The following is a 12,623-nucleotide window of genomic DNA, read 5'->3' as shown; positions in this document are numbered from 1 at the left end:
AGATATGATGGCTCATATATTGAATTCAAGTTATGCTGAGCATTATTTTCATATGATTTCATAAATAAATGTCATCAGAAAACCTCTTGTCTAAATTAAAATCTCGAAAATTGAAAAAAATAAAATGTGTATCTACTGATTTCATAGACATATTTGAGTTGCTTATAGGCTATGCACTCAAATTTGTGGGATGACTTAAGATACTCAAGAATGTTAACTATAGTTAAGAACCTGTAATGGATTTGAAAGACTTAAAATGCCCAAATGACCTCTTAAAATAATGTATCTCAATTTCTCATTATTTTAATATAAGGATCCATTTTGTCTTCTTTATGTACAATTTGTAATACCTCCAAAGGTTCAATCCAAATAGTTTGTAGAAATAATATTATTTCTAGAAAAATGATTGTAGTTTGCTTTTGTGTTGACAGAGGACAAACATTCTTTTAATCATATTAAAACTATTATAAAGATTCAAAAGCGCTTTCAACCGAGGGAAAATTCCTGAGGTTTTAATTAAATATTATGGATATCTAGATTGCTTAGTTTAAAAATTTACAAACAATTATATACATATAGTAACGCTATACCTCTCAAAAATACATAAATACTCAGATTAGGGTGTCTCTTATTTTTCATTTGGTTGAAATGTCCAAACCAATGGGTCAAAATCCTTTCCTTTGATAGAAAAATACAATTTCTTAAGTTTCAGGAAAATTTTAACAATGTTTAGAGGTAATTAATTCAACGGCTTCAAACTTTGGAATTTTTTTTCTCGAAAAAAGTTACTTTTACCTCAGTGAAAACGAAAACATCTTACAATATTGCATTATTTCTTTCATAATTTTTTAAACAATTATTTAATTTAGTCTAAAAAATATTTTTATTTTTCTGTGAGAAAAAATATTCATAATATCAATTACAATGAAAAACATTTAAATAGAAAACTAATATAATTATATTTAGAATGTGTTGTATGGAAAATATTTGCATTTTGTTCCTGATAAACAAAAATCCGTTTTTTTGTTGTATCGTTTATTAATTTGAAATGTAAAATCAGTCCCATTTTTTGGTTATTCACGAGCGTTTTAAATTACCTTTATGTGTCATCATTGCTCATATGCATATATAGGGTACTTATGCTTAAAACTTCGATAAATTTTTACCCAGCGATTTGAACTTTTCATCAAAATGACAAATAAGAAACACCCTAATTTACATGTGTGTATTTCATAAAATATTTTCTAAACAGGATTTGAAATCGAAAGAGTTAGAACTTCCATTTTTAACATGAGATAAAGGTGTGTTACACTCGAACATTTTCTATTCTCATTTTTTGTAATTATTAGTAACAATTTTTAAATATGATATCAACTCACATATTAAAAACTATATTTTTAGTGTAAAACAAAAATTAAAATCCTGATAAAATACTTTATCTTTTCCCTAAAATATAATTAACTGTAGAATATCATTCGCATAGCATCAGGAAATGAGTTCTATGAATATACATGCATTAAATGATAATATTAAAAGTTATCGTGAATTAATTTTGAAATAAGTAGAGTAAAATGTCATGAAGTAACCGTTATTTTCTAGTTTTAATTGAATTGTCATTCATTTTTTTTTTTTTTTTTTTTTTTTTGGTACACATATCTGCAAGGTATGTTTACAACATAAGCCATTTTGCTAAGTTTGTTTGTTTTTGAACGATACAAATGTCAGATGTCTTTTGGTGTACGATTTTTTTACTATTGAAAATATGGAGAGTAAAATTGTTTAGGATGAAATTCATCGAAATTTTAAAAGATAATTTATTCTTGTAAAACAGTTATTGTTCACAAAATGCTAAATTTCAAAAGTATTTAATGAATATTTCCATAAATTGACTTTTTCTTTCTATTTTTCCAATAGTAGAAATTCACGGAACACACAAAAAGACGTCTAATTTTTGTATTTATCATAAACAATCCAATAATGCAAACATTATGAAGATGTGTAGCAAAAATTGAGAATTGTACTCGGAAATAGAAAAAACAGAAATTAGAATTATTTGATTTGAGCATACAGCTTGTATATTGTTATTTTTTTTTTTTTTTTTGACAGATAAATAGCTAGTAGGTGTATTTCACAATTTTCTACAATTGAAACAAATGGGAGAAAATCCATTTTGGGATTTTTTTTCAAAACTTATGAACGATTACCTATTCTTAGGATTTTTAAAAATAGCTATTTTTGTAAAAATAACAAATATTTCAAAAGTTATTATATATTTTCTGCTTAATTTATTTTTCTTTTCAATTTTTTCAATAGTGAAAAATTCCAGAGAAATGACGAATAAAAACTGATATATCAAAATGGCCGATATTGTGATCATGTGTATCAGCACATAAAAAAATTAAAATCGAATGACAAATGAATTCAGAATTACAAAAAATAACGGGTTTTTTTTTTTTCAGACTTTACAAATTACTCATTTATACTTTTTTAGGGGGATTTTCAGGAGGATTTTGACCGCTTTCACATTCTTAATAATAATTTTATACCTAGGGATTCATTTTCTTGCAGAAAGACCGTAAGTTAATGTAATGTCATTTTTTATATGCATTTTAGTTTAAATAGTTCCAAATAAATATAAAACATATGAAAGTATATATAAATTTGTAAGGATCTAATAAATATTTCGAGAAATATTTAAAGAATTTTTTTAAATTTAAGTATGTCTATACGTACCTATAGGCATTAAGGTGATAGTCATTGCACTTTTGTGGAAAAAAAAAAAAATAGAAGATTTTAAAGGGTTTTGTTGTATAAGAAATACGATTGACAAAGTTGGAATAATTTTTATAAATATTTAGAAGTAGCTTATTAAGAGTAAATGTACTGTGGTATTTTGAGATGGTTTTTTCTTCAATATCATCTATTTTTTTTAATCTGTTATGGTCATTGATGTAGCTAGAACTTTCACAGTAGATCTAACTTTATATATCGCATTTAGATTTTTAGAACCTATCTCTAACACGCAAAAATATTTGAAGTTACAGACATCATTTGAAAACCTGCAAATGGCCCTTATTATGGACAATGCACAAATGAAACTAAATTGGTTTATTGTTTTTTATTTTACTACTAATTAGGTAATAATGTATAAACAGTATTTTTTGATTGATGAAATTACTTATACGGCTCATATAATGGAGGTAAAAAGTGTTTATCATGCTTCTTATAGGCTAGACCTCCCCTCCTACTTTGAAAACTTTTAAAAATCAATCCCAAATTCAAAGTTGCACAAGCTCCGCATGTAACTCCATCAAATTGAGAATTTGGAAGCACCATGACAATATTAGAAACATTCACAAAGCCATTACCCATATTTGCCAAATTAGTGGTCTCATATTAACCATAAATGTCATCTCATATATTTTATTATGTTACTAAAAAATGTGTCTCCTTGGAAAGTAAAACTTATTACAACTTAATTATCCACATTATATTCTATAATTATAATTGATTCTTTTTTTGTAATACAAATGGAGTCCACTAATTGAGAGCAATTAAAAGAATAAAAAATATGATAGAAAAAAAATAGTAATAAATACTTACTTTCTTCACATGGGTGACACAATTTCCTTGATTACAAAACAGCTGGAATATCATGTGATTTACTATCACATGCCAAACAAAGTCATATATTACTCAGGGGCCCAAATTATCCCAGTTACACCCTCTCAGTAATTGTTTGTATAATTTCACAATAATAGTATTTTGACGAAATGTAGACTTTTGCCTATCAGTCTGTTAATTGGTGTATCACAGCCAAACGATTTGATTGGTATATATCAAATGAAAAGTGACACAAAAATGTTAATATAAGCTACTCATTAACATACAATTTGATCTCTGGATTGATTTAGAGTCAAATAACAAAATAAATAATTGGCAGAAAAAAAGAAGATCAAAGAATAAAGCTTATTTTGGACTTGACCCCATATGAAGTTTCTGTGTCAAAATGACATGTAAACACATATTTGCATATAAATACTGCACACTAAATGAGGAAAACTTTCATGAAAAATTAAAACAAACACTTTGATTTACACAAAAAATGAACAGGGACAAACTAACCCTTAAACACAAGATTAAAAACAGAATCACAGTTGTTGTTTTTTTTTGTTAAACTTTAAGGCCGTTAATCTATCATCCAATACTCATAAAAAAACTTTTTTGATTGAATTTTTTATCAGACAAAACTTTTTAAAGACCCGAATTTTTGTTTTTTCCCCAAAAAAGTAAACTATAATGTACCTTATATTTCTTCTACCTAAATGAACTATTTAGAATAAAGTTAATGAAGCCAAAGTAATTCTTTATCTGTTTAATTGATTTTTTTTCTACTTTTAAAAGTTACCCAGACCAGGATATAAACATATAATAAAAATTCATTGACCATTCATAATTCTATCTAATAATATCATTTGTAAATAGTGAATTGTGAACATTAAATAAATAAATATTTGAATGTTTCGTTCAAGGTTGATCATTATGTTTATTTTAATATCGAATTTTATCAATTAATACAACTTTCATATATTAAAAAAAAATTAATATTTTTCAGTGAATATCAAATTTAATGCCCACATAAACTGCTTCTCAAACTGTAAGATATCATTAAGCTATTCCAAGTTAGGGGACGAATAAATTTTCTTTAATAAGTAGTTCCATTAAAGTTTTTATTGAATACAAATAATTTTTTTTTTTTTTTTTTTTTGGAAAGATGACAGATGCTTAAATGTAATACTAAAATAAAATAAAAAAACACTGATTAAATCAAGGCTTGCACCTTAATATGAATAAATACAAAGTCGTAGATCAGTTAACTTTGCCTAATCACCAACATCTTAGTTTGAAAACTCGAATATATAGTTAGTAGTTTTTTGCTCCGTTTTTTATAATAACTAGGCATCCATAAATAAAGATGTAAATCATATGACTTACCGGTACGTTAAAAAAGAAACTAAAAAATAACATGATCACTCTAATAATTTCAAGAATGTTTTGGACGAGAGCATCTTAGCTATAGTATATATGATGAGTACAATTCTTATGTGCCATCATAACAGCGTAGTACGCTATGCACAAAGATTTAATCGCTATGTGCTACTAATCTGTGCCCCAGTGTATCGAAGCTGCTTTTGCTTGTGAAGGAGGATAATATAATAAAATATAAATACTAAGTAAAAATATATCTTAATATAGTATTTAAACATATCACAAATGGGGCTTTTCTTGATTCCAAAAAGAGTAAAGTTTTTTTAATTTAGTCATGCAAGTTTTGGGTTCAGACTTTATATATTTTTTTAACTTAATTAAATAATTATTCAATTAATTTACATAATGAAAATTACATCCTTATAACGTTTTCTATGACTAAAATTTTACCGTCAGAGCAAGTCTTTGAATCCTCTTTTACAAAAAATCAATTGACTAAATTGTTTCTTTAAAAATATATTATATTTAAAATGTGAAAAAAGTTTTTTTTTGAAAGGATAAAATAAGAGTTTCCTTTCTAAGAGAATTTTTAATTCTATAAATTAAGATAATTAAATATTAAGTTTTTTTTAAAAAAGTAAGCTTCTATATTAACCTTATGTGTATGATAGGGTGAGACTGTTTTGGAACAAAAACTGAAAAACCACATGATATATTTTTTTGTCATTTTTTTCAACATTTATGTGGGTTTGTACTCAAGGTACAAAATAAATAGACATTAGGACCAAACACTAATCCAAATTTTAAGAATTAGTTGGGCCCCATCTCACCCTTATGTATACATATATATATAATTTTAACTCGAGAAAGATACATAAATAATAATGTTTGTATATTTACTCGTGTTTGAAAAGTAAATAGCAAATCAACCCAAAACGTAGTTAATTATTCTTGAAACAAAACGAACAACTTTAAAGTTAGTGAAGTATGGAAGTTATAATTACCTTTTTCTCATTCATTATACATAGCTATGTATCTCAAAATAACGAAATGAATATATATATATATATAATAACTCTTATAAAACAATGATATATCTTAATTTAACTCTCTGCAAGGGTACGTCATAATGTTATGTACATTTGAAAAATGGATTCAAAACCGAACCGTCCTTTTGGCGACAAACTCCTTACCTCAGGGTATGGGCACTGAAAATGTGTAGTACAAAGTGTCTTACAGCACAACAATCACCCAAAACACATGACCAAAGAAAGTGGCTCAAGAAGAAACGCATCAAGGTCATGGAGTAGCCTAGCTAGTCTACGGAATTCAATTATACATGAAATGTTTGTCAGTGGGCAAACTTATAAAATTGAAAATGGATCAAAAACTAATTTCATTCACTGTAAATGAATATAATATTTTCGTACCGCAAATAATGCGCAGATTTTTCGATGTTTTTTTCCTTTTAACTACTCAAATCTCCTTTTTATTATCCCAAATATATAATATATTAGTATCAAATATACTTTCAGGGCTCATTTATTAAAAATAAAAAACTTTATTTATTCTTTTGTACTACAAAAATGTTTATGAGATGATTATAAATACAAAATTTCCTGATTTGTTTCTCATTTATGCGTTTTAATATAAAATATGAATATATTATGCATAATTTTAAAAACTATCAATATGTAAAAATACGATTTAGGTAAGCTGCTCATTTTGAACATGCCCATAAATGTTTAGTCTCTATTTTAAAATTTTGCACATTAATTAAAACGGGGTTTTTATACTTAAAGAAAACTCATTCTATTAGTATCACTGTTCATAGGCTGCACACTCGTTGTAGATAGCCTTCCCAATGCTCATGCCTTCAGGGATGTAATGTTGGCGAATCTATTTACAACCAGGCGTAATGTGAAACGGGTTCACGTTAGTGCTTTGCCGGAAAGCAGCTGCTTGATGAGGTAGACTGTGTTCCTGGACACCTTAAACTGATCATAAATCTTTGAAATATTAATCCGAACGTTTCTTTCGGAGTTCGTTTTTACCGTGAGAGTGACGTGTGATGGAGGAAAACAAATATAGAGTCCGCAAATACTGACGAATTTTCAAGCTTTGAAATAGGATTACACAACTTCAAGTTAAATCGGTAAACAGGAGTCTCCTAATTTCAATGCTCACTATGTGGAGAGAAGGGAAAGGAGATGTTGTCTATTGATTAAAGTCAACTTGTTAGAAATTCATTTAAAATAAAGATTAGTTGTTGTTTTTTGTTGCTAGTGAATATGATAAAAAAAGTAAAAGAGAAACGAAACAAGGGTAATATCCCTCATAATATAAATGAGAAGGAGATTGAGTATAGCATTCACACTACAATGTTTATTTGATATATATTTAGGGTTTTATGCATTAGCTACATTTAATACTCTTCCCTCAAATAATGAATAATTTATTTCAATGTTTAATACCTAATATCCTATCTTTGGCTAAAGACGACTTCAGAAACAAGTTTGCTAAGGCAACATTGAAGACGGAAAAGTAACAAGATGCACAGTCAAAAATTATTAAATCATATTAAATTTTCTCATCAAAATATTTATGATCCCTTATCTTTTTAATTATTCAAATATACAAAAAATATTACATAAATTGTATTTTTAATATTAAAATGTGATTTACATTTTCTTTTCATGGATGATGCTGTTTCACAAAGAAATTTAATTAATAATATTGGATTACTTGTTCTTTCAGGATTAAACAATTTTATATTTTCTTCTTTATATTAAACAAAACATACCCTTAATACACCAGAAGCTGTATTCATAGCATGTTGTTTATGTCAAAATCCAAAATGTGTGTATACGTTACAGGTATGTTTTGCTCTAAATTGATATTTTTAATGCTTATTGTCAGAAAAACAAATGAATATTGGATGTAGATAAAATATAAGATAGCGTTCAAAATAATTATGATTTGATAAGGGGATAAAAATTGATTAAAACATTGATTGTATTATAGACTTGAGAAAGTGTCTGAGGAAGAAAAAAGTAAAAAAAATCGTCCTTGAAATGATTTGAATTTGTTTAGAGGTCTTTCCCTTCTTTTATTCATTAGGTATATGAACATATACTTTTGTGAGGAGAGAAATTCATATATTTGTATATAAATATCGTATAATTAAAAGTGAAATGCTAATGTATTTTTTTAATATATGTATTTGTTCAATTGTGAAAATATCACCCATAATGCAATAATAACTAAAGTATATATATATCTAGTTAAATGAATACAAAACCATAGACATATTTAGTCAAAAAGGATTTTCATTATCGAAATCTTGACCCTTCGTTAAAAAAAGGCCCTCCTTCTTCTCACACACTTTTTTCTTCCTTGTTCAGTCTACCTTCACTTTACGCTAGGTTTTGCGTATCTTGCGTACTAACGCGGACGAGGCACAAGAAGGAACTTGGAAAAAAGTACGCGTACAAAAAAAAAATCTTAAAAAGTTCTTTAGTTTCCCGCTCATCATTTCAGTCGAATTGAGGATCTTGGTTACGAGTGATATACATACATACATAACTTCAAGTGTGATTGACTCTGACGTCAAAAGGTAAATCAGTCTTCATATTCTAAATATTAAAATATTATTCTTTTACTACGTGTATATTTCTAGCCATGAAATATTTACTATTCGCTTTAATATGTACAATTGCATACGCCCAAAAACCCGCACGGATAGGACCGGATGGAAAACCCCTACTAAATAGGCCTATTTTAGAAGAATGTAAAAAGAGTAGGTGTTGTTTAAATCTTTATTATTGATGTGTAGGCATATTACAATTTATTATTGAACGAAATATAATGAAAACCATATTGCCAAATAAATTGAACTAATAAGTGAATTGAGGAACAGTGCTATCAAAGATTCTGTCCTAGGTATAACAGTTTTTTAAGAATACATATATCAAGGATATGCCAAAAAAGGACATTGACTTACTAATTTTGTTCATACCTTTTTTATTAGGAGTTGACCCAGCAGCGTGTCCGCCTTTTTTTCTCTTTTTCATTTGTTTTTAACATATTGTAGAGGAGAGGAATATTTATCCACCTTGGCTATTTCAGGGTCATTCAGATTCTCCTCGTTTTCTTTTTAAGTAGAAAAGAAAAAATATTATTTTCTATTATTTGTTATAACCACCAGTTATTATTATTATTATACTCACTTGTAGAACAATAAATGTTGAAGAATTTTTGTTCTTAAATAAATCCTTTTCAAGGTTAAAAATGAATTATTCTCTTATTTGTATCTTTTGTTGCTCAAAGTGCTCTTTCAATAATAATCAAATGAGTATGATAAAAAGATCATGTTCAAGAGAGACAAGTATATTCCTTGGGTTTGGTTTTTTTTTCGAATTAACTTCAATGACACATCATTGAAACATGAATACAACTTATCTATAACTATTTAATAATAAAACGTATTTGTTTCTTACTAAGGAATTTCCCATATGGAATGGGGCGGTCATAATTATTTTATTTCATGGAGAGAACCTTGGCACAAATTTGAGGATTGGGATTGGTTTAACGGAAGAAATTTTTGCCGTGATCGATGCATGGATCTGATCAGCTTTGACACGCCGGAAGAATTCAAAACTTTCGCTAAAATTATGCAAGCAGGTAAATCATAGTGTACATATTTACATAATATTACAAAAGTATATATATATTCACGGTGTATACAGGGAAATATCTATTACTCAATTCATTTTTATCTTTTTTTTTTTTTTTTTTTTTTGTGTGTTTTGTTATTGAGTTAAATTACATCATTCGATAATAAAAGTACACATTGATTTGGTTGCATTTTTTAGATTTAGGCATATGTATTATATTTTTATATACATATAAAACAGGTATTTCTTTAATGGTGCATAAAGCCTTTTCAAGGCACATAACCGAATCAAGGATTTAAAAAAAAAAGAGTATCTCATATACTAATTTTCTTTATTTTTTTTAATATAGATAATGTATCCTCCATCTACACGTCAGGTAGAAAGTGCAATTTCAAGGGTAAAGGCTGCGACGCATCTCATTTACAACCAATTAATGCCAATGGTTGGTTTTGGGCCGGGGCAGGAAACACTCGCATTCCTGATACAAGTTCTCAGACTTCTAATACGTACTGGTCATTTACTGGAGAGTAAGTTATTTTGTATTTTTTTTAATAGTAAGAAATTGTACATGTGCATGTTTATAACTCAGTTATAAGTAACACGTCACTACATTGAACATATTATATTGATGAATGGTACTTCTGCTTTAAGAGTGAAAGTTGAGTAAATACTCAGCATCCTTCCATAAACGAGCACAATATATGTATTTGAATTCTTCTTTCATGACCTATGATTTTCCCATTTAGACAGGGGCAAAAACAACCAGACAATTTTGAAGGAGTAAAAGAAGGGCCCATTGAGACAGAGTTTGATATAGGAGTTACAATTGAAGGCCTCCAAGAGTTCCATGACGAAGCATGTCTTGCTGCCCTTAACAACAAATATAACGATGGCATTTCATGGCACGATGTTGCTTGTCATTTCCGCTCTGTTATCGTTTGTGAAGATTCAGATCAACTTCTTGAACTCATAAAGAAACAAAATGGAGAGGATGTAAAAGCTGAGGTCAAAAAGAGTGAAAAGGCTAGCGAGATCGATTCCATTCTACTAAATGAAGTTGAGCCTCTTCTACCCGAAAATATATTGCAACAACAACAACAGCTTCAACAGGAACAGCAGCAACATCCACATGGGCATCATGGCCACCAACCTCATCATCCATCTCACCACCAAAATAGACAACCTCCCCCAGGCCTTCCAAGGCGACCTAATAAAAGACCACCACGTTCTAAACCAGGAAGAAGGCCTGGATTGCTAAGTGCCTTTGGATTTGGTGGACGGTTTCCATTCCTATTTTAACAACTCTAAGGTTTATTCCAGCTTAATAATTTTGTTGAAACACACGTATTCATAAATACTTATATATATGTAATTTTTACAAAATCTTTTTTTCATTTTTCAAAAAAAGGTTTATTTTTATGTATGTTCGGTCATTTTTATTTAAGATGTAATTTAAAATGAATTAAACATTATTTTTTACAATTTATTCTTTTGAGCATGATTTCAATCCTCTTTTTTTACAATGGATTGAGTGTCATCTTCTGTTTCCTTCTCCTCTTCTGGAGCCAACATGAATCGGATTTCTTCATCATAGAAATATTCTCCCTGAAAAAAAAGAAAGAAAAAAAGAGTATGAATCTCTTAATGATAATGCAATGAACTGTGAACTTTGTTTGTGAAATAGTTTTTAATTATACTTACACATTTTTATTCGGTAATAACATATGTGATATATAGTATACATATATAATACTCATATGTTATTTATAGAAAAATTTCAATACTTAGTATTTTTTCGTTAATTTTACTATAGAAAAAAGCCATACACAAGTAACTATACATTATTTTCATAGTAAAGCCTTGTTTGGCTAAAATACCAGATATTTATAACTTCCTCGCATACAAAGAAAATGTATCCAACGAACATTCCATTCCAATTGTTACCAAAAAAAAATCAGTTATTTATTTAAGGTTCAGTCCTATTAGGCTCGAGGTCATAAATTATAATGGGCGTTAGAAACTCAATGCACCTTGCAGTAGTGGTCAGTAAATCAAGTGAACAAAAACATTTGTTTCTTTTAGTTTATTTTCAGCATGTCAAAGAAGTACTGTCAAATTATAATTTTAGCTCAAGATTTATTCTTATTATTGGAGAAAAAAAAATCACTTTTCTAACTTCTATTGTTATAAATTTTTAGTTTTTTTATTTAACATTCCTTATGTACATTATAATATCATCAAAAATGTATTTTTTTAAATATTGTAGTCAAACAAATTTGAGTGTTGTGTCTGGTATTACATTGCCAACACATTAAAAAAAAATTCTGAAATTACCCTCATTACTTATTCAATACATGATTTATTGCAGCAAAGCAATGCAAACAATGGTTTTATGGTTATTTGACATCTTAATGGAGTGTCAAAAATATTGCACTAATGCAAAAATATAGTAGAGTATATGTTTAAAGTTTACTTCAAAGTTTATGCATTTAATAATATTCATTGATATTTTGTGTTTTATTTGAATAATTTACTTAAAAGTTGTTAAAAGATTAATTAATTTGTAAAAAAAATTATCGGATTTAGTCAATCGAGACAATAAACAAAGTTACTGTAAACAAGAACAAAAAAAAAATATATATTAATTATTTTCTGAAAATTACAAAAATTGTTATATTTCAAAAATTATCATCAAATTTGTAGTAGTTAATTCATTAATACAATCAAGGAAAAGCTTATTTACATTTTCTATCAATATAGCCACCTTTTGGCGGAACAGCCAAATTCAGCCGGGTAATTAACTTTTCACAGCAGTTATTTGCATAGCTCAGATCTATGTTGGCTCAATCAGTGATAATGACGCCCTTCATTAAGTCCTTCGTTGTGCACCAGACTCACAAAAGCTGCCCCTTGACGTGCCCAAAAATACCAAAGTCCAAAGAGAACAGTCTAGACTGT

At 27.9% G+C, this 12,623-nt stretch overlaps 1 protein-coding gene across 2 annotated transcripts in view; it reads left to right on the top strand.

Moving 5' to 3' along the window:
• Positions 1-11,143, top strand: part of LOC121127670 (uncharacterized) — a 103,858-nt gene extending 92,715 nt beyond the window's left edge. Inside the window, exons 1-5 of one of the 2 annotated variants that reach the window (XM_040723099.2) lie at positions 8,511-8,605; positions 8,669-8,788; positions 9,493-9,672; positions 10,015-10,192; positions 10,412-11,143. In XM_040723099.2, coding sequence (XP_040579033.1) covers positions 8,671-8,788; positions 9,493-9,672; positions 10,015-10,192; positions 10,412-10,964 — 1,029 coding nt within the window. In that variant the 5' untranslated portion in view covers positions 8,511-8,605; positions 8,669-8,670 and the 3' untranslated portion in view covers positions 10,965-11,143. Of the gene's footprint in view, positions 1-8,510; positions 8,606-8,668; positions 8,789-9,492; positions 9,673-10,014; positions 10,193-10,411 lie in introns of those variants that run through there. The other variant, XM_071892649.1, reaches the window with a different exon arrangement.
• The last annotated feature ends 1,480 nt before the right edge of the window (positions 11,144-12,623 follow it).

The sequence above is a fragment of the Lepeophtheirus salmonis genome, chromosome 13 (assembly GCF_016086655.4).
Source record: "Lepeophtheirus salmonis chromosome 13, UVic_Lsal_1.4, whole genome shotgun sequence".
Classification (NCBI taxonomy): Eukaryota; Metazoa; Arthropoda; class Copepoda; order Siphonostomatoida; family Caligidae; genus Lepeophtheirus; species Lepeophtheirus salmonis.
The sequence above is the reverse complement of the archived record's forward strand: the minus strand, read 5'-3'. Positions and strand labels throughout refer to the sequence as shown.